Source organism: Balaenoptera acutorostrata, chromosome 20, assembly GCF_949987535.1.
Source record: "Balaenoptera acutorostrata chromosome 20, mBalAcu1.1, whole genome shotgun sequence".
Lineage (NCBI taxonomy): Eukaryota > Metazoa > Chordata > Mammalia > Artiodactyla > Balaenopteridae > Balaenoptera > Balaenoptera acutorostrata.
In genome coordinates this window covers 1,491,027-1,514,316 of record NC_080083.1, presented here as the reverse complement: position 1 = coordinate 1,514,316, position 23,290 = coordinate 1,491,027, and the positions used below count along the sequence as shown (strand labels likewise).

Sequence of the window (23,290 nt, the reverse complement as noted above, 5' to 3'; positions counted from 1 at the left end):
GAGTCAGTAATCATAAATTTCCAAACGAAGAAAAGCCCAGGACCAGATGGCTTCACTGGTGAATTCTGCCAAACACTGGAGAATTAATGCCAATCCTTCTCAAAATCTTCCCAAGAACATCAAAGAGGAGCTTGAACACTCTCAAGGTCACATGACAAGGCTAGCATTACCCTGATGCCAAAGTCAGAGAAGGACGCTACAAGTAAAGAACCAATATCCCTGATGAATTTAGGTGCAAAAATTCTCAATAAAATACTAGCAAACCAAACTCAGCAGCACATTAAAAGGATCATTCACCATGATTAAGTGAGATTTATACCTGGGATGCAAGGATAGTTCAACATATGGAAATCAATGTGATAAATCACATTAATAGAAAGAAAGAATAAAAATCATATGATCCCTCAATAGAGGCAGAATAAGCATTTGACAAAATTCAACATCCATTCATGATAAAAACTCTTAACAAATTAGGTACAGAAGGAAGTTCCTCAACATAATAAAGGCCACGTATGAAAAGCCCACAGCTAACATCATACTCAGTGGTGAAAGGCTGAAAACTTTTCCTCCAAGATCAGGAATAAGACAAGAGTGTTCCCTCTCCCCACTCCTATCCAACACAGCACTGGAAGTCCTTGCCAGGGCAGTCAGACAAGAAACAGAAGCAACAGGCCTCAGAATTGGAAAGGAAGAAGTAAAACTGTCTCTATCTAAAGATGACATGATATTGTATGTATAAAAAATCCTAAAGACTCCACCCAAACAAAACAAAACAAAACCAAACAAAACCTGTTAAATCTAGTCAACAAATTCAGTAAAGTTGCAGAATACAAAATTAACATACAAAAGTCAGTAGCATTACTATACACTAACAACAAATTACCTGAAAAGGAAATAAAGAAAATGATCCCATTTACAATAGCATCAAAACCAATAAAATACTTGGGAATAAACTTAACCAAGAAGATGAAAGATCGCTACTCTGAAAACAATAAGACATTGATGAAATTGAAGAAGATGCAAATAAATGGAAAGGTATCTTGTGTTCACAGATTGGAAGAATTAATATTGTTAAAATGTCAATACTGCCAAAAGCCATCTACAGAGTCAATGCAATTCCTATCAAGATTCCAATGGCGTTTTTTAGAGAAGTAGAAAAAAACAATCCTAAAACTTATATGGAAACACAAAAGACCCCAAATAGCCAAATCCTGAGAAAGAGGAACAAAGCCAGAGGCATCACACTTCCTGATTTTAAGCTATATTATAAAACTGTAGTAATCAAAACAGTCTGGTTCTGGCATAAAAACAGACAAATAGACCCATGGAACAGAATTGAGAGCCCAGAAACAAACCCAAGCATGTACAGTCAACTAATATTTGACAAGGGATCTGAGAATACTCAATGAGAAAAGACAGTCTCTTTAATAAATGGTTCTGGGAAAATTGGAAATTCACATGTAAAAGAATGAAACTAGACCCCTATCTTAAACCACTTACAAAAATTAACTTGAAATGAATTAAAGACTTAAATGTAAGACCTGAAACTATGAAAAACTCCTAGAAGTAAATATAGTAAAAAAAGCTCTTTGACATGGGTCTTGGCAATGATTTTTTGGATATGACACCTAAAGCACAAGCAATAAAATAAAAAAACAAGTGGAACTATATCAAACTAAAAGATTTCTGCATATCAAAGGAAAAAATCAACAAACTGAAAAGACAACCTACAGAATGGGAGAAAATATTTGCAAACCTGTATCTGATAAGGGGTTAATATGCAAAAAAAAAATAAAGAATTCATACAACTCAATAGCAAAATAAATAAATAAATAAAATTTAAAAATCTGATTTAAAAATGGGCAAAAGGCCTGAATAGACATTTTTCAAAAAAAGATATATGAATGGCCAACAGGTACATGAAAAGATGCTCAACATCGCTAGTTGTTAGGGAAATGCAAATCAAAACAACAATGAGATATCACAAAATGAAAATTTCAAAACATTGCTGAAAGAAATTGAAGACCTAAATAAAATGGAAACAGACCCTGTGTTCATGGATTGGAAGACTTAATATTGTTAAAATTGCAATACTCCAAGTATTTCATTCTTTTGGATGTTATATATTTTGGGGGGGGGGCAATACTTGATATACATCATACATTTATTAGTGAATATCCCTCTGAAATCAGCTACAATATTAAAAAAAATAATGATTGCACTATTTGGTCAAGCAGAACCAGGAACTTTCATTAAAAAAAAGTACAGGACTTCCCTGGTGGCAGTGGTTAAGAATCCGCCTGCCAATGCAGGGGACACAGGTTCATTCCCTGGTCCGGGAAGATCCCACAGGCCGCGGAGCAACTAAGCCCGTGCACCACAACTACTGAGCCTGCGCTCTACAGCCCGTGAGCCACAACTACTGAAGCCCATGCGCCTAGAGCCTGTGCTCCGCAACAAGAGAAGCCACTGCAATGAGAAGTGCACACCACGACGAAGAGTAGTTCTTGCTCACCGCAACTGGAGAAAAGCCTGTGTGCAGCAACAAAGACCCAATGCAGCCAAAAAAGAAAATATAAATAAATAAATTTATTTTAAAAGAAGTAAAAATCTGTTAAAAATTTCAATTAGTATACACATATATATAACATACTAGTTATGTTACATGCTACAAACCAAGGTGAATCCAATGGAATGGAAAAAAACGTACATTTTCTTTTTAAAAAATATTTATTTATTTGGCTGCACCGGGTCTTAGTTGCAGCATGCGGGCTCTTAGTTGTGGCATGCAGGATCTAGTCCCCTGACCAGGGATGGAACTCGGGCCCCCTGCATTGGGAGCACGGAGTCTTAATCACTGGACCACCAGCGAAGTCCCTCAAAGTATTTTCTAATTCACCTTCTGATTTCTTCTTTTATCCCACTGGTTTTTAAAAAATGTTTTCTAATTTCCATGCATTTGTGAATTTTCCTGATTTCCTTCTGTTACTGATTTCTATTTCATTACATTGTGGTCAGAGAAGACACTTTGTATGATTTCAATCATTTTATTGAGACTTATTTTGTGGTTTATCACGTGGTCTATCCTGAAGAATGTTCTATGTGCACTTGAGAAGAATGTGTATTTTGCTCTTGTTGGGTGTATTTTGCTTTTGTTCTGTACATGTCCATTAAGTCAAATTGGTTTATACTGTTGTTCAAATCCTCTGTTTCCCTATTGATCATTTATCTAGTTCTATCTATTATCTTCAGAGGGTGCTTAAGTCTCCAACTATTATTATTGAATTGCCTACTGTCCCTTCAATTCTGTCAGTTTTTCCTTCACATTTATTGGGGGCTCTGTCGTTAGGTGCATATATATTTATAATTTTTATATTGTCTTAATGAACTGACCCTTTTATAATCATATAATGTCTTTCTCTGTCTCTTGCAGGAATTTTTGTGTTAAAGTCTACTTTTTCTGATATTTGTATAGCCACCCCAATTCTTTTGGTTACTCTTTTTTAAAAATATTTATTTATTTTTCCTTATTGTTTTGGCTGCGTTGGGTCCTAGTTGCGGCACATGGGATCTTTCATTATGGCGCGTGGGCTCTTCTTTGCAGCGTGTGGGCTTCTCTCTAGTTGTGGCACATGGGCTCTAGAGCACGCAGTTTCTCTAGTTGAGGTGCACAGGCTCAGTTGTTGTGGCACACGGACTTAGTTGCCCTGTGGCATGCGGGATCTTAGTTCCCTGACCAGGGACAGAACCCGAATCCCCTGCACTGGAAGGTGGATTCTTTACCACTGGACCACCAGGGAAGTCCCTCTTTTGGTTGCTCTTTGTATCAAATATCTTTCCATCTTTTCACTTTCAACCTTATTTGTGTCTCTGGAGACAATTCTTTTGCACACAGCATATAGTTGGATCACTTTTTTAAAATAATTTTTAATTTCTTTTAACATTGTGTAAGTTTTGTTTGTTTGGCCACACTGCATGGCTTGTGGGATCTTAGTCCCCTGACCAGGGATTGAACCTGGGCCCTAGCAATGAAAGCACCGAGTCCTAACCACTGGATCCCCAGAGAACTCCTAGTTGGATCATTTTTTAAAAATCCATCCTGCCAATGTCTGCCTTTTGATTGGAAAGTTCTATTCATTGACATTAATATAATTACTGATAAGGAAACACTTCTGCCAGTTTGCTATTTGTTTTCTATATGTCATATCTTTTTTAGTCCTCAATTCCTCCACTACTCCCTTTTTGGTGTTGCATAGATATTTTCTAGTCTACCATTTTGGTCCCCTTCTCCTTTCTTTTCCTATGTATTTTTTACTTATTTTCTTAGTGGTTGCCCTGGGGATTACAATCAATATCCTAATACGATGGTGAATTTTACTAGTCAGCTTGGCTAGGCTTTGGTACGCAGTTTTTTGACAAACCAGTCTAGGTTTTTTGTTTTTGTTTTTTTTTAAAGACTTTATTTTTTTTAGAGCAGTTTTAAGTTCACAGCAATACTGAGCGGCAGGTACAGAGATTTCCCACATGGCCCCAGCCCCCAACACGCACAGTCTCTCCATTATCAGCAACCCCACCAGAGTGGTACATTTGTCACAACTGGTGAACATACATGGACACATCACCACCCGAAGTCCACAGGTTACATTAGGGTTTACTCTTGGTGTTGTACATTCTATGGGTTTAGACATATGTATAATGACATATATCCATCATTATAGTATCACACAGAGTATTTTTCACTGCCACAAAAATCTGTGCTCTATCTAGTCCTCCCTCCATCCCCCCACCAACCCCTGGCAACCACTGATCTTTTTAGTCTCCATAAAGACTGTCATATAGTTGGAGTCATATAGTATATAGCTTTTTCAGATTGTCTAATAAGATTCATTTTAGTTTCCTCCACATCATTTCATGGATAACTCATTCCTTTTTGCTGCTTGAATAATATTCCACTGTCTGGAAGTACCACAGTTTATTTATCCACTCACTTACCGAAGGACATTTTGATTGCTTCCAAGTTTTGGCAATTATGAATAAAACTGCCATAAAATTCCATGTGCAGGTTTTTATGTGGACGTAAGTTTTTGACTCCTTTGGGTAAGTACCAAGGAGCATGATTGCTGGATCACATGGTAAAAGTGTGTTTAGTTTTCTGCCAAAGTGATTATTTTGCATTCCCACTAGCAATGACGGAGCTCCTGTTGCTCCACATCCTTGTCAGCATTTGGTGTTGTCAGTGTCCCAGATTCTGGTCATTCTAATAAGTGTGTAGTGTATCTTATTGTTTTAATTTTTAGTTCCTTGAAGACATGCGATAGAGAGCATCTTTTCATATGCTTATTTGCCATCTGTGTATTTTCTTTGGTGGTGTCTGTAAGGTCTTCAGCCCAATTTTTAATCAGGTTATTGTTTTCTTATTATTGAGATTTAACTGTTTTTACCAGTCCTTTATCAGATAAGTGTTTTCCAAAGATTTTTCTCCCAGTCTGTGGCTTGTCTTTCACTCTCTTAACAGTGCATTTCACAGAGCAAAAGTTTTTAATTTTAGTTAATTCCAGTTTACCAATTATTTCTATCATGGACCATCCCTTTGGTGTCATATCTAAAAAGTCACTGCCATACCAAGGTCATCTAGGTTTTCTTCTAGGAGTTTTATGTTTTTGACTTTTACACTTAGGTCTACATTCATTTTTTTCCCATGTGAATATCCAGCTATTCAAGTACTACTTGTTGAAAAAATTATTTTTGGTCCACTATGTTGCCTTTGCTCCTTTGTCAAAGACTGGTTGACTATATATATGTGGGTCTATTTCTGGGTGCTCTCTATTCTGTTCAATTGGTCTATATGTCTTTTCTTTCAACAATACCACACTTGTGATTATGGTAGTTTTAGAGTTGTCTTGAAGTGGGGTAGTGTGAATACTCCAACCTTGCTCTTCTCCTTCAATATTGTATTGGTGATCCTGAGTCTTTTCTCTCTCCATGTAAACTTTAGGATCAGTTTGTCAAAATCCACATAATAACTTGGTGGGATTTTGATTGGGATTGCATTGAATCTTTTTATTTATTTATTTAATTTTGGCTGCACTGGGTCTTTGTTGCTGCATACAGGCTTTCTCTAGTTGTGGCGAGCAGGGGGCTACTCTTCGTTGCGGTGCGTGGGCTTCTCATTGTGGTGGCTTCTCTCTGTTGCAGAGCATGGGCTCTAGGCGTGCAGGCTTCAGTAGTTGTAGCTCGTGGCTCTAGAGCACAGGCTCAGTAAGTGTGGCGCATGGGCTTAGTTGCTCTGCGGCATGTGGGATCTTCCTAGACCAGGGCTCGAACCCGTGTCCCCTGTACTGGTAGTTGGATTCTTAACAACTGCACCACCAGGGAAGTCCCTGGGATTGCACTGAATCTTTCGATCAAGTTTGAAAGAACTGACATCTTGACAATTAGTCTTCCTCTCCATGAATATGGACTATCTTTCCATTTATTTAGTTCTTTGATTTTTCATCAGAGTTTTGCAGTTTTCCTTATATAGATCTTATACATGTTTTGTTAGATTTATACCTAAGTATGTCATATTTGTGGTGCTAATGTAAATGGTATTGTATTTTTATTTTCAAATTCCACTTGTTCATTGCTGGTATATAGAAAACCAATTGACTTTGTATCCTGCAATCTAACTATAATCACTTATTAGTTCCGAGTTGGGGTGAAGGCATTGTTACTCTTTCAGATTTTCTACATTGATATTATCTGAGAACAAAGCAGTTTTATTTCTTCCTTCCCAATTTGTGTACCTTTTAAATCCTTGTCTTATTGCATTAACTTGGCTTTCCAGTACAATGTTGAAAAAGAGTGATGAGAGGAGACATCCTTGCCTTACTTCTGATCTTAGTGGGAAAGCTTCTCGTTTCTCACCATTAAGTATGATGTCCACTGCAGGTTGTTTGAAGATATTCTTTAACAAGATGAGGAAATTCCCTCTCTACTATGTCACTCAGTTTTTATCATGAATGGATGTTGGATTTTGTCAGATGATTTTTCTGCATCAATTGATATAATCATGTAATTTCTCTTTTTTTAGTCTGTTGATGTGATGGATTACACGAGTTGATTTTCAAATGTTGAGACAGCCTTGCATATCTGGGATAAACCCACTTGGTTATGCATAATTCTTTTTATACATTGCTGGAATTGTTCTGCTAATATTTTGTTGAGGATCTTTGCACCTATGTTCTTGAGATATTGGACTTTGCTTTATTTTTCTTGTAATGTCTTTGTTTTTTGTAGTAGGGTAATGCTGGCCTCATAGCATGAGTTACGCACTATTCCTTCTTCAGCTGGAGGAGGAGGAGCTTGCAACAATGGGGGAGGTGAAGTAACAATGGCTACCAGTCTCTTTGCACTTCTTTGATCAGAAGCTGGTATCAGCTATCAGAGCACAGATCCCTGCTATCTGGAGGAGGGGGCCTTTTTGCCTATCCTGGTTCCCACAAGCTGGTACAGACTGCTCCAGGAACGTGTGCAGAGCTGCCTGCCACAGGGCTGGGAGTGGGGGCCGGGTATCTCCAACTGTACTAAGAGCTGGTTTTGACCAAAATTAGCTATAATCTACTGTCCAACACTTCCCCTGGAAATTGCAAACCTTCAACAGACTCCAGAATTCCAAAATCATCAGATGTATTTGCCACTGCAACTGTCCAGGTGGAGAGACAGATTCCTGGTGCTTCCTACTCCATCTTCCTCAAATCCTCTCTGTCTGGTTCATTTTTATTATTCCTCTCTCCTTATTGATATTCTCCATTTGGTGAGACATAATTCCCATGATTTCCTTTAGCTCTTGAGCATGTTTAAAACAGATGACTTCAAGTCTTTGTCTAGTAGGTCTAAAGTCTGAGCTTCCTCAAGGAAGACCCTGTGTATGGGCCCAACCTTCTTGTTTCTTTATATGCCTCGGAATTTTTTCTTGTTGTTGAAAACTGGTATTTTAAATATTATAATGTGAAAGTCTGGAAATCAGATTCTCCTCCCTCCACAGGGTTTGTTTGCGTAGTGGCTTTTCTCAACTGATTTTGTAAAGTCTGTATTCTTTGTTGTCTGTGGCAACTGAAATCTCTGGACAGTCAGCTAGTGAGTCACCACACACTTCCGTAAAACCCTGAAACCAAAAAAAAAAAAAAAAAAAGAGAGAGAGAGAACAACTCTCCCAGTCTGTAGATGGGCTGTGTGTCCTGGGGCATGCCTTCAACACTTTGCCAGAAAATTTACAACCCGGCCTTGGCCCTCACTTCTTGCTTACACAGAACCTCAAGGGCAGCCAGAGGTGCGAGCTTAAAGGCTTTCTCAGGTCTTTTCTGAGCATGCACTCAGAAAGCAAAGGTTTAAGATTTTTTGGAAGAAAAAGTAATCTTTTTCTTTATAAGAAAGTCTTAATTCTTTCTTGCATGAATTGGAGGGGACTGCCATTACATAACCTTAGTGGCATAACTCATGGGACCCCAGTGTCTCCCAGCCTGATAAACTCTAAGGTAGAGTTTTGAGTTCTGAACTCTGACAGACAATATTAGATGCTTGACACTGACAAGGGTCACATCGCTTGCCCTCTGTAACCCCCTCCCCGCCAGCATCTCATTTTCCAGAGCATGCAGTGCTGCATTTTGTTTAAACAAGGAGCAGAACAAAGATGCCACGCCAAGGAGCCACGCCAAGATGCAGATGGCAGCTCACGCCAACTCCTGACCTGCCCCAGTGGCTCACAGCTGGTGTTCCAATTCCTCTCCTGCTGCAGTCAAGTGACTACGCGTCGAGAACGTGCAGGGTCCTGGACAAACAGAACAGGGAAGATTACATCCCGAAGAGACGACTGCATCACCCCAAAGCTGCGGAAATCTCAACAAGCTGGTGAACATTTCAACATCCACAGCATGTACATTCAGCTCTCATTTTATTTTAGTTATAAAACAATTACCAAAACACAAAGTTAAAAAAAAAACACACACACAAATACAGTTTTTATTCCTTCTTTTGTTGCAGAAAATAAATAACGGTCACATATTCCATATGCGTGTCTATAAAAGCATTTCTAAAAATGTAATTTACTGGACTTCACAGCATAATCTTTTTGGCTTTTCACCTGCAGTATCATACAGTATATCATTTTACTTTATTAACTTTTTAAAGCACCTGGGCTCCAGCAACTTTGGGAAAAGGTTGTTTGTGAGCTTAAAATTTTTTTTCCAAGCTATTTTTTCAACAGGTAAACTGAACACAACCAGTAAGTCTTAACTTACTTTATTTGAGAGGAGAATATAGTTTTTCTTTTATAAAAACTGCCCCCATAAACTCACAAACACCCAAATGGACTTAAGAAGTTGGTCTATCTTCACAGGAATTAACAAAAGGAAGGAACAAGACACAGACGGTCCCTGTGAAACACATCAGCCAGGCATGCGCCTCACGGTGCCTATTCTTACTATTCCAGTTTGGCCCTTGAGAGTTTTAAGAAAGGAAAGCTGCTCAGTCATCTAAACCTATGTTTCTGAAAAGGTAGGACATGGACTCCCCATTGTGAATCCGACGGATGGCTTCTGAAAGGATCATGCTTATATCCACAGTTTTAATTTTGGGGCACTGGAGCTTCTGGATTTCATGTGGAATTGTATTGGTAACCACCACCTGCAAATCAAGAGAAAAACAAGAGATCATAAAACCAAGTAGCTTCCTGGCTTGACCTGAAAATCTGATATATTCTCACATCTCTGAAGTCCTATTTACAGGAGGACTGTGGGTCTACCGTGCCTTCAGCAATGTTTCCAGTCAGTGTGAACGCTACCTGTATCTTAGGTTAAGGTTTGAAAACCTTACGCCCACTATGACAGCTACAGGCAAAAAGACAGATAACAGCAAGTGCTGGCAAGGACACGGAGCAACTGGAACCCTCATTCACTGCTGGTGGGAATGCAAACTGGTTCGGCTGCGTTGGAAAACAGTCTGGAGGTTCCTCAAAAGGTTAAACATAGAGTTACCGTGTGACCCAGCAATTCTCCTCCTAGGTAGACACCCAAGAGAAATGAAAACATCTCCATTTGAAAACATGTACATGAGTGCTCACGACAGCATTATTCACAACAGTCGGAGTGGAAACAACCCAAATTATGAACAGAGAGCAAAAAAATTACACGTATACAGTGAAATACTACATGGCAATAAAAAGGAATGAAGTACTGACACCTGCTACAATATGGATGAACTTGCAAAAAACATTATGCTAAGTGAAAGAAGCCAGAGATAAAAGGCCACATATTATATGATTCCATTTATATAACATGGCCAGATTAGATAAACCTATTGCAGAGATAGAAAGCAGATTACTGGTTGCCTAAAGCTCAGTGGATTGAGAAGAAATGGGGAGTGACTGATAATGGGTATGGAGTTTCTTTGTGGGGGGATGAAAATGTTCTAAAGGTGACTGTGGTAATGGTTGCACAATTCTGTGAATATACTAAAAACTACTGAAGTATACACTTCAAATGGGTGAATCATATGGCATGTGAATTACAGACATCCCCCACAGCCCCCATCCGAGGTTTCACTTTCCACAGTTTCAGTTACCCATGGTCAACCTCACTCTGAAAATACTAAATGGAAAATTGCAGAAATAAATAATTTATACGTTTAAAATTGTGCGCTGTTCTGAGTAGTGTGACGAACTGTTGGGCTGTCTCACTCCATCCGGGATGTGAATCGTCCCTTTGTCCAGCAGATCCCGCCCGTTAGTCACTCAGCAGCCATCTCGGGTATCAGACCACAGTGCTTGTGTCCAAGTGATCCTTATTTTACTTAATTTTACAAAAGTAGTGAGGCTGGCAATTCAGATATACTAAAGAGAAGCTGTGAAGTGCTTCCCTTAAGCGAAAAGGCAAAAGTTCTCAACTTAAGGAAAGAAAACTGGGTGCTGAGATTGCAAGGAAAGAAAACTGGGTGCTGAGATTGCTAAGATCTATGGTAAGAATGAATCGTCCATCCGTAAACTTGTGAAGAAGGAAACAGAAATTCACGCTAGTTTTGCTGTCACATATCAAATTGCAAAAGTTGTGGACACAGTGTGTGAAAGTGCTTAGTTAAGATGAAAAAGGCATTAAATTTGCACAATAAGGTATATTGCCATAATTGTTCTATTTTATTATTAGTTATTACTGCCAATTTCTTACTGTGCTTAATTAATAAGTTAAACTTTATCGTAGGTATGTATGTACAAGAAAAAAACAGACTATACATAGGGTTTAGTACTATCCGTGCACGGTTTCAGGCATCCACTGGGGGGTCTTGGAAGGTATCCCCTGTGGATAAGGGGGGACTACTGTATATGTCAATAAAGCTGTTATTTTAAAAAGATTTGATGAAAATCAAAAAGGGAGAAACAAGCATTTTCAACAGCTCCAAATGGAAAAAAAAATACTCAGCCTTCTTAAAAAAATAGATGGGAATATTTTTAAAGTTACTGTTTATAATACATGCTCCCTACTTCAAAAATAAACCTCAAGACAGCTTATAATAAAAAACGTACATACACCATGAGATTGTTGAAACAGACGATCAGGAATCATTGAGAACCAGCAGCAGGGCCATGAAAACCTAGCCCATCGTAATTGCTGTGTGACTCCTTTTCTGTTTGATCTTCCTGGTAACTAAGGCAAAAATGGGAACATGAAGGGTCATGTAAGTCTCATGACCTGTAAAAGAACAGTTCCCACAGGAAAAACACCTACCCACTGGTATCAAACAACAGAATTTTCTGCCCCATCCACACGGCATCAGCGTGAAGGGTGACCCCAGGCAGGGCTGCACCTGCTCTGAGCCCAGTGGCTCGGGGACAGTGCCCCCAGGAGGGAGTGAACCACCTGGTCACCTTGGAGGGTCAGTTTTCTCACTAGATAGCCACCCTCAGTCAGGAATGAATTTTCCAAATGTATTCTAACCACTTTTAAAAATAACAGCTTTATGGTGATATAATTCACATACTATACAATTTGCCCATTTAAAGCATACAATTCAATGACTTTCAGGATACTCAGAGTTGTGATTAGTATCTCCCCCAAAAGAAACGCTGTACCCCCTTCGGCCACTCCTCATTTCACCCTTCCTCAAACCCTGGCAACCACCAATCTATTGACTTTATAGAGGCCTATTCTGGACGTTTCATTTAACTACTTTTAATTAAAAAAAAAAAAAGAAAAACACTTCAAATCTTGATTTATCAACTCCAAGCCCTCCTTACTGGCTCCTCTTCTGAAAGACAGGGAAATCAGCCTCTCTCCACTTCTCCCACCTCCCACCCTGTCGATCCTGCTGTTACTTTTACATTGTTCATAGCTTTATCATCTACTGGGCAACCGTGCTTTGTCTACAGGTTTATATGGAACCCAGCTTATCCATCAGTTACTGACCCGACTCCCCGGTATGGGTATCGGTGACTGAGCCCCCATGGCCCCCGAAGAGCCCCCCTGCTGGCCTAGGATGTGCGACCTCCGCGTCCAGGGCTTCATGCGTCCTCTCCAAAGTCCACTCTGTTCCGAGGGCCTGGCTGCAGCAGCCCCCCACACGCTCTTGCCAACCTGCCCACACACAGCACCCGCGAGAACCCCGCCTAGCGCCACGCGGACAGACCAGTGAGCACTGCCGTGGGCCTGAAGTCTTCCCGCTTTATGTGTGTTTCGTGCAGCGGAGAAAGGAGGCCGGATCGAGCTGAGCCGTGCGAGCCTGGCTTTCTCTCTGTGCTAGAGCATCCTGAACCCATCAGAGATGATGAGCATCGGGCCAGGCTCAGGGAGAGCGGCTGCTGAAGAGGAAAAGTGTGGGCCTCAGAAAAGTAAAAGGCGTCCGACTAACTGAAGATTCAATACCCAGGAATATACAGGAGACAGCATTTCTGCTTCTTAAAAGATAATAAAAACGTGATTCACACAATCAACCCGCGCAGCTAGCTGGCCCTTGGAATGAGGGGTGGACAAAGGAGGGCAAGGAAACCTGGCCGGCCTCACTTCAGCCACTCTGGGAGCTGCAGGCAGTTTAGGAAGGTGGCCCCGTGTGCCTTCCTCTCCCGACGTCATGCCACGGGCGTCTGTACCAGGGAGAGAGCTGGGCTTTAGCATCGGGTAAACTAGGGTCTCAACCCTACGAGCTGGGGCTCGTAGCTGCCTGACCTTAAGAAGTCACTGAACTTTTTTGGTGCACAAGTTCTCACTCTCCCTGCAGGGCTGTGCCGGAGCTCAGGGACGGCATGTGCCCAGCATTAGGCAGTGCCGTCAGGGCCAGGGGCTGCACTTACGAGAGGCACTAAAACTATCACCCACTGCCACAGGCAGAACACAAAGGTTGCAGGCAGTGACACGCAAACAGAAAACACTCTTAACTACAGGGCAGCTCACTCTCCACCTGCTCCCGTGACCACAGGTCGGGACGGGCACGGGCACCAGGCAGCTGTGCCCACACTCAGCCCGGCTCTGTTACCTCATCGATGGCAGATTCCTCGATCAGTCGAGGGGCGTCGGAGGACAACAAGCCGTGAGTCGCCATCACGAAGATCTTATACGCACCCCTTTCCTTCAGGGTCTCTGCTGCAGCGAGGAAGCTGTCCACGTCATCAATGATGTCGTCCTGGCGTCAAAGAGTCAGCAAGAGACATGAACGCTTTTGTAAAGGCGGGTCTAGACCACGGGGAAAGAGGCTGGACTAATTCTACTGTGACACACCTGCTGTCCACGTTGACGTGTCCAGACAGCGCGGTCACCGGGCTCCCGCTGCATTCCCTCCGGGCCTCCCACAGCGCAGGACAGGCGCCCTGGGCCTACAGTTCTCTATCCCTACTGTCTAGAGCTACACCCCACCAGGCAGGTGCTCCAGAAATACTCACCCTAGATTTTTTTAATGCATAGTAAAGCACCTGTTAGAAGATGCTTTTGACTCTAGGTGGTTCTTTCCTCTTTTCTTGCTAGTTTTCCTTATTTTCTAAATTTTCTGCACTGGGTGGATGTGAAATGTGTTTCTTCCATATATTTTTATAAGGGGAAAAATAATAATAATTATTATTTTAACAAAATACTCAGAGTCCAGTGGTTTCTAATCTCACAGACTCTCAGTATGAGATAACAGAAAATATATACATTGGTCTCTTCTAAAGCCCTTTTACATGTTTTAGCGGTAAGAGCACTAGAGGAACCTCTTGCTCTGATGAGGCGATGCCGGGCGGGCTCCTGGATGGGGACTGGTCACCAGAAAGACCAGGAAAGCTTGGAATTTGCAGCACCCGCACGGCCAGCCCCAACGCCTCCAGAGAGGGGAGGGGGCTGGAAATGGGGTTAATGATCCATCAGGCCTCCAGGAAGAAGCCCCCATAACATCCCAGTAGCACAGGGTTTGGGGAGCGAACCAGGTGGGTGAACATTCCACACCGAGTGGGTGATGCACCCCAACTCCACGGGGACCCTCCCCGACCTTGCCCCGTGCCTCTCTCTCTCCATGTGGCTGCTCATCTGTGTCCTCTGTCACATCCTTTAATTAACTGGTGAACCTAAGTGTCTCTCTGAGTTCTGTGAGCTGCTCTAGCAAATGCTCCAGCCCAGGGGGGTCCTGGGAGCCTCGGATTTGTAGGCAAGCCGAACAGAAGCTGTGGGTCACCTGGCGAGTCTCAGTTTTTGGACCAAAGTAGACATTCAGCACAAGGCGCCCGTGAGACCTACCTGGCACCGTCCCCAGCATGACTGGCAAGCCAGTCAGCAAAGCACCAGCGGCAAGCGCGACAGAGCGACAGGAAGAGAGGCCTGCGTACCACAATGACGGCGGTCCTTCCTCCCACGTCACCGACCACTGTGATCGGGGGCTTCTCCTTGGGGATCAGCACTGCCCAGGACAAAACACGCACACACGTTTCTCGGTTAAGAGCCAAGCCGAGGCCTTAGCAAGTTACTGTCTCATGACAGAGGCCCAAGAGACCAGCAACAGAAGGGAGCTTCCCCCACCCGATAAAGGGCAACTATGGAAAAATCACTGCTAACGTCATACGTGATGAAAGACCTTTCCCCTAACATCAGGGACAAGACAAGGATGCCCACTTTCACCACTGCTATTCAACAGAGCACCAGATGTGCTAGCCAGGGCAGTCAGGCAAGAAAAAGAAATAAAAGGCATCCAGATCGGACAGGAAGACTTAGTACTGTTAAGACGGCAATGCTCCCCGAGTGATCTAGAGACTCCATGCACCCCGTCAGAATCCCAACCTCTTTTTTTGCAGAAATAAACTGACCCTAAAGTGCAAAGGACCCCAAAGAGCAAAAACAACACGAGGGACTCACTGCCCTCAGGAGCATTCTGCTGCCACCTTCTCCCCGTGTCTTCCCTCCAGGGAGCTTCGGTGGTCAGGGTGGCGTCCTTCCTGGCCACCCACGGCCACACACAAAGCCCAGCCCTTGCCTCTGCCATCCTGTTCCCAGTTGAACCCATGCCTGAATGCCTTCAGCCTCCACCTCAGCTAACCGGGATCCACAAGGCCCAGCTGCAATCTCGCTCCTTCATGGCCATCCCAGGACCGTATTTCCTTCTCTGAGGTTTTTTGTTTATAAATGAGCAAACTCTTAGGCAAAGTGAGAACCCGAAGGGGTCCAGAATACCCCACAGCGGCATGAAAATTATTTTAAGCTGAAGGCATTTGAATTCCTGAAGTCCCTTATCTGCCTAAAAGCAGAGCTCCCCAAAAGAACTCAAAAGAATTCAGTTGTCCTAAACCTCCTCCCAGCAACAACCGCAGAAGACTGGCTCTCATCACCCAGACCAGAAGTCGGCACCACTCCTACACAGACACTGTCACACACCGTCTTGTCTCCCATCAATCCTCCCTGCGAGCCACTGGCCCTCCCATCAGCACCCTTCCTCCGCTCCCCTTCCCCTAGGAAGACCATATACAAGCCCCGAATTCCAACCTCCTCTTAAAATCTATCTTTTCTCTTCTTGATCTGTCTTTTGTCAGTTTTATTTGCAGCCTCCTGAGCACTGAAGCTACAGAGGGTAGAGGAAAAGTCTTTTCTCCCCCGCAGACTCAAACAAAAGCAGTATTTTTTTTTAACTGAAAAGATGTTATTAAAGCTTGAGGGAAGTTTCTTAAAAACAAAAACAAATTCCTGCATAACTCTACCACCCAGTCACAACCACGTTCATCCTTCGTATTCCCTCCCGGCCCGGGCAAAAGACAGGCCTACACGCCTGTATTCTGCCTTATTCACATACATTCCATACATTTTTCTCTTGTTTCCAGAGTCTTAATTATTTCAAAGAGCTTCATAATGAGCTGTGCTGATACGACATCCTTCACCAAGCCCAGCCCTCTGGTGAACCATTTAGACTTTTCCAATATTTTGCGTCAGACATAACACTACGGTGAATAACTTGTGCACCAAAAGCTTCCTGCTTGTGTGACACTCTACTCTACTCCAGGACCTGCTACTGAACGCGCAAGTCCCTGGCGTGCCACAGATGCGTCTAAACTGAGCACGTGCAAAGGTCTTGGTGTGACCAGACAGACTGCTTCTAAGAGGCCACCAGAAGGGCACTGGTCACAGCCAGGCCACGAAAGGTATCAGTTTTTGCCAATTTAAAAAACAAAAAGAGAAGTAGTACTTCACATTCGAAAAAAAAATTAAGTCAGCCTTAAAATCAAAGAGGAAAGCGACCCGGGGGCGGCACACTTACTGGGGATCTCCAGGCTGGGGTGGATGGCGGCGGCGCTCCTGACCATGGGGGGGGAATGCCGCCCGTCCACCAGGTCGGACTCGGCGTCCTGCGCTTCTCCGTGAATCACCGCGATGCCCAGTCGCAGGCGCTCAGCAAAAGACTGTGCCCTGGAGGAGAGCAGGAGACCCGTTCACAATCACGCAAAGCTGGTTTCTGATAACATCTACGGAGAAACATCACGGGAACTTTAAAAAGGTAGTTTCCAAAAGGGTTAATGAGAAAGGAGAATGAAATAATCTTAGATTCTCAGAATCCAAGACAAAGTGTGGAGACCCCACGTGACCACACATCCCCCTGGCAGCTGGGCCTGGTGTGCACTCGGCCAGCGAGTGAGCCCGTGTAAGTTATAAGTTAGTTCACCTCCTCTAAGCCTCCGTTTCCTCGCTTGGAATTGTTAATTAATTCTACCTATCTACCTAGTTAACAGTGAGAACCAACCACATGATACAAAGTGCACTAACTACTCACCAGAGTATGAAGCATCAAGGTTTTGTTGTGTAACTGAGATACGAGACACTGTAAACACTTAAACCGTACGATTTCATAAGCTCAGATGTATTTCTATATCCGTACAACCGTCAGCACAACCAAGTCAGTGAAAGTATCTACCCCCACCAAACGTCACCTGTGCCCCTCTGCAATTTCTCCTTCCAGCACCAGCTACCAGTGAGCTGCTTTCTATCACCACAGTTCTACCTTTTCTAGAATGTCGTACGTGGAATCGGAGTCTGTAGTCCTTTTTTGTCTTACTTTGTTCACTCGGCGTAGCGGTTTGGAGAGTCACCACATCGCACATCCATCAGGAGAGCGTCCCTCACATCGCCGAGTAAACAGTCCATGCTGTGCGTCTATCACTATTTGTCCCGTTACTTGTGGATGGACTTCTTTTTTTTTTTTTTAAGATTTATTGTTTATTTATTTCATTTATTTTTTGGCTGCATCAGGTCTTCGTTGCAGAATGCGGGATCTTCACTGAGGCATGCGGGATCTTTCTTTGCAGGGCATGGGCTTCTCTCTAGTAGTGGCGTGTGGGTTTTCTTTCTCTAGCTGTGGTGCGCGGGCTCCAGAGGGCGTGAGCTCTGTAGTTTGCGGCACGTGGGCTCTCTCATTGAGCTCAGCAGTTGTAGCACATGGGCTTAGTTGCCCCATGGCATGTGGGATCTTAGTTCCCTGACCAGGGCTTGAATCTGTGTCCCCTGCATTGGCAGGCGAATTCTTAACCACTGCACCACCAGGGAAGTCCCTGGATAGACTTTTGAGTTGTGTCCAGTCATGAGTTGTTACAAAACCGTTGTGAACACTCGTGTACATATCTGTCTGGACTCATGTTTCCTTTTCCCTTGGTGTGACTGGATCACACGTTACCGTTTCCCAAAGTGGCTGTCACACTCCCACAAGCCGTGTGTGAGCACTCGGCCCTTCCAAGTCCTCGCCAGCCGGGCCGCTGTCAGCCGTTTCAATGCACCCATCCCAGCAGCATGCAGTGGGTCGCTGTGGTTTCAGTTTGCATTGACCCCTCATGACAAATGGCGCTTATCTGCCACCTATATATATGCTTTGGCAAAGGGTCTGTTTCTCTTTTGCCAATTTTTAGTTGGGTTTTTAGTTCTCTTAGTAAGTCTGGAGAATTCTTTATATATTCTGAATTGAAGTCCTTCATCAGACACGTGCTTCACAAATATTCCCTCCCAATCTGTGCTTTCTCTTGTTATTCTCTTAATGATGTCTTCTGAAGAGCAGTTTTAATTTTCATGACATCCAATTTAACAATTTTTTCCTATCAATTGGGCTTTTAGTGTCATATTTAAGAAATCTTTACCTAAACCAAGGTCACAAGGATTTTTTTTCCTCTGCCTCTAGAAGTTTTATACTTTCAGGTTCTACATTTAGGTATATGATTCATTTGAAATTGATTTTTAAAAATGATGTGAGATATGGCTCAAAATTCATTATTTTGCCCACAAACATCCGATTATTCCAACACTTTTCATTTGTTAAAAAGACTAGCCTTTCCCCATTAAACTGCCTTTGCACATCTGCCGAAAATCAGTTTTCCAGATACCTGTGGGTCTATTTTGGGACTCTATTCTGTTCCACTGACCTATTTTTCTATCTTTATTCCAAAACCACACAATCACGATTGCTTTAGCTTTATAATAGGTCTTGAATTCAGGTAGTGTTAGATCTCCAAACTTTGTTCTCCTTTTTCAAAGTTTTTTTTTTGGGGGGGGGGGGACATTATTCTAGTTTCATTGTATGTCCATATGAATTTTGGAATCAGCTTGTCAAATTCTATAAAAAAAAGCCTGCTGACATTTTGATTGGGATGGTGTCAATTCTACAGACCAATGTAGGGAGGAGATACGCTATCTTAACAATATTGAGTCTTTCAAGCCACAAACACAGTATATTTCTCCTTTCATTTAGGTCTTTAATTTCTCTAGGCAATGTTTTATATTTTTCAGTGTGCAAGTCTTGAACATCTTAGGTTTATCCCTAAGTGTTTCAACTTAGTTTGATGCTATTTGGTTTTATTTTTCATTTCAGTTTCCAATTGTTCATTGCTAGTATACAGAAAGACAACTGATTTTTGGACAGTGATCTTATATCCTGCAACTTTGCTAAACTGACTTATTAGTACTAACAGCATCTTTATAGATTTCATCAGATTTTTCTACATAAATAATCATGCCACTTGCAAATTAGGATTGTTTTGCTTCTTCTTTTTCACACTGGATTCCTTTTCTTTTCTTTCTTTTTTTTTAATTGCACTATCCAGAAGCTCCAGTATACAATGTTGAGTAGAAGTAGGGAAAGCAGACATCCTCTTCTTGCTCCTGATCTTAGGGGAAAGCAATCAGTCTTTCACAGTAAGTGTGATGTTAGCTGTAGGTTTTTCATAGATACCATTTACCAGATGAGGAAGTTCCCTTCTATTCCTAGTCTGCTTAAAGTTATAATCAGGAAGAGAAATTGAATTTTATCAAATGCTTTTTGCACCTACAGAGATAATATGGTTTTTCTTTTTTAGTTTATTCCTAAATGGTCGTGATGTATTATCCTTTTTACATATCGTTAGCTTATATTTGCTAAAATGTTGCTTAGAATTTTTATACCTAGGTTCATGAGGAATATTGATGTTTTTCTTTTCTTGTCATGTCTGTGTCTGGCTTTGCTATCAGGGTAATGAATGCCTCATTAAGTGAGCTGGGAAGTACTAGTTCTTCAATTTTCTGGAAGAGTTTATGTACAGTTAGCATTATTTCCCCCGTAAATGTTTGGTAGAATTCACCACTGAGGTCTTACTCTTTTTTCCATCTTCAGCGCCTAGTGCACAAAAAAATGTTCAAGTGCTTAAAGATCCAACAAGTTCTCCCAACCTTGGTTTTCAAACATCAAAAATTCAAAACAAGTTCCTTACAGCCCACAAGAACAGCTAAAAAGAAACAAAAACAAGGGCTGTGGTCATAAATTAGGGATTTAACAGAACCCCATCATCAGGACCACCTGCACTAGACACAGCCAAGGCTCTGCAATGCCACAGGGAGGCACTTAAAGGTACGACTGTGCTCCCTGGTGGAACAGAATCTCCCCTGTGCCAGGTTTCCCGTCTGCACTCCACGACCAAGGAGAGCTTTGTCACAGTGTCTGCAATCAGTTCAAGAAATTTAAATTGATGCTACATCCATTGCAAATTACTTTCTTATGAAGTTACACTTTCCTCCCTCAGTAGAAGATGTCATTACACAGCACATGCAGTTAAGTCTTCTGTGGTTTTGAAAAAATCTCAAATGCACATAAAGAAACGTCTACTGGTCTGGCACTTCCTACAATGAATCTAATTTATATTTCCAAGGAAAAGACAACAGATTTCACAGGAGCAGAGCTGTACTGCATAACCTGATCCAGAAAAGGGTACCTTTGTGTGTGTCTGTGAATATTTTTACGTAAGGAAAAGAGGGAGAGTCTCAGGGGGAGAATTTTTTTTTTTAACTTATTCTTTATTCCTTTTTTTTTTTAATTAATTAATTTATTTATTTATTTTTGGCTCTGTTGGGTCTTCGTTTCTGTGTGAGGGCTTTCTCTAGTTGCGGCAAGCGGGGGCCACTCTTCATTGCGGTGCGCAGGCCTCTCACTATCAGGGCCTCTCTTGTTGCGGAGCACAGGCTCCAGACGCACAGGCTCAGTAGTTGTGGCGCACGGGCCTAGTTGCTCCGCGGCATGTGGGATCCTCCCAGACCAGGGCTCGAACCCGTGTCCCCTGCATTGGCAGGCAGATTCTCAACCACTGCGTCACCAGGGAAGCCCCGAGCACTGATCTCTGATGCAAAAAGATTACAACTCGCTGAATGAAGGCTCAGATGATGGTTAGCATTTTTTAGCAATAAAGTATTTTTAAATTAAGGTATGTACAATGTTTTTTAATACATAATGCTATTGCACATGTAACAGACTACAGTATAGTGTAAACATAAATTTTATATGCAGTGGGAAACCAAAAATCCACGTGACTCACTTTACTGTGATATTGGCTTTGGCAGAGGTGTGGAACCCAACACACTATCTCCAAGGCATGTCTGTGTGTGAAACCCTTTCAATTCAAACACTTTAGGTTTCAGAACACTTTAGGTTCTGTATCCCTGACTCATCAGTTACTCCAGGTTACATGTAACTCTCAGCACTGCCCCGTTTGCACACCTTGTAGTGTTTGTAAATTCTGTAAAATGTCACCTTTTAACACATACCAATCCAGCCTCTCGGCTGGGTACAATTCTGTTAATAAATTACTGAGTTCTCTGAATAAAAGGCAGTAAACAACCTCAAAATACATTCACTGGTATTTGAAAGGGCAGATGTGAAGGTGAACAACAAGCGGCCGCCTCAGCACCGGGCTGGGATTCCCCAGTCCTGGACGGCTTCTGCTAAGAAATGTGATGGTAGTCACAGACTGGGACTGGAAAAAAGGGAGGAAAATAAACCATCACTTAATACATGGAGTCAGCAGACAATCTTTTAAACTATCAGTTCACAGGATAAAAAATAAGAGACACAGTGGGAACGGCTGAGATAGAATCCAGAACACCTGGGATTCGACGGGGCTGGGACCCCTGGGTGCAGCTCTGCGGAGCAGTCGTGAGCTCCCACCTACCTCTTAGCCGAGGCTGGAGACTTGGCCACGATCACTGCATTTCTGTAATCCGGGATCTGTGACAGAGGAGAGGGTGGGGATTACTGCCATGTCTCCACAAGGCTATTCACACCAATACCCGGTAACTGATAAAAATGAACATTCCAACAGACTCAAAAACGTCATCTGGTCACTTCAAAGTTTTCCAAAAAGACAGAAAGTTCAAAGTAAATTTCCTCTTTAGAAGATGAAGAAACGCCTACCTAGGAATAAAAAAAATTATTATCAAGGCATGACTCTCATAGACCTATTTTAAGAAAAAAGTAGGGTTAATCAGTAATTAGCTCATATCTATGTGGCAGCAAAGATGTTTTTATAAAGTCAACAGGAAGGCCTCTCATGAATCCCAGTTACATGCAATTTCACAGGGCAAGGATGATATTCATCGAACCTGAATTCAAGGCACCTGTTGAATTCCAAATAAGTGCGGTCCAAACAAATAACTACTTAATGTGTCTCTGTCACAGCATAATGAAGAAACCAATTTGTTAAAGGAATCAGTCCGCCTAGTACTGTTTCATAAAGATATTAAGAGCCCTTAAGAAAATAAGCAAAACATCAGTCTACTTTGGAGTCCTTTACTTTAAACATTTGAAGTGATCTGTACTAGGATAATTACAGTTGAAGATACACCCATTACCAACTTCTGAGTTTAGAAGACAGAACTACTTTTAAGCTGAGCAGTAGTTTGTTGTTTCTGATTTCATCTTGACAATATATTCAAATTATGTTCTTAAAATCTAATCATTTCATTAAATTACACTATTTCATTCAAATATATCCCCACTGATTTCTCACAATTATGCTAGATCAATGAATTTTAATATAAGCGCTTAATAACATCTAGCACCTTGTACAATACCTAGCACATGGGAAGCACTAAATAATCAATACTTAGTAAACAAAAAACTTATTAGTTTGAACAAGGCTCTATTATAGATATATCCACATGGATAAGAAATCTCTACATCTGATCCATCTATACACATAAAAAGCCTAACTTATCCAACATTATCAGGGAGTAAGGTAGCAAAAAATATTTTCATTTAGGCGTTTTCCTTATTTTTGCTGGAAGTCTTTCTAAACTGCTTTATGCACTTCTTTGCCTCATCAAACATCACCAGACAGCACCAAACCCAGCTAAGAGCAAAATAACAAATGAAGAAACAGTTAATAGAGCAAAGAAAAGGAAACTTTAAAAGAAAGGACTCTTTAATAAAAACATGTCTATTTTCTCCTCAGGAGTCAAAACAGGAAATCATACACATAAAGAAAGAACAAGTTGTTATGAAAATGAACCAAAAAGAAAGCTAGACGGTGGAAGTTATTATG

At 41.9% G+C, this 23,290-nt stretch overlaps 1 protein-coding gene across 11 annotated transcripts in view; it reads right to left on the bottom strand.

Moving 5' to 3' along the window:
• Positions 1-8,985: 8,985 nt before the first annotated feature.
• Positions 8,986-23,290, bottom strand: part of PRPSAP2 (phosphoribosyl pyrophosphate synthetase associated protein 2) — a 34,970-nt gene continuing 20,665 nt past the window's right edge. For 6 of the 11 annotated variants that reach the window (XM_057535730.1, XM_057535731.1, XM_057535732.1 and 3 more), the window contains 6 exons: positions 21,920-21,975; positions 16,729-16,877; positions 14,816-14,886; positions 13,498-13,644; positions 11,559-11,675; positions 8,986-9,663 (listed from right to left, as the gene is read on the bottom strand). In XM_057535730.1, coding sequence (XP_057391713.1) covers positions 9,505-9,663; positions 11,559-11,675; positions 13,498-13,644; positions 14,816-14,886; positions 16,729-16,877; positions 21,920-21,975 — 699 coding nt within the window. In that variant the 3' untranslated portion in view covers positions 8,986-9,504. Of the gene's footprint in view, positions 9,664-11,558; positions 11,676-13,497; positions 13,645-14,726; positions 14,887-16,728; positions 16,878-21,919; positions 21,976-23,290 lie in introns of all 11 variants that reach the window. The other 5 variants (XM_057535737.1, XM_057535734.1, XM_057535736.1 and 2 more) reach the window with 4 other exon arrangements.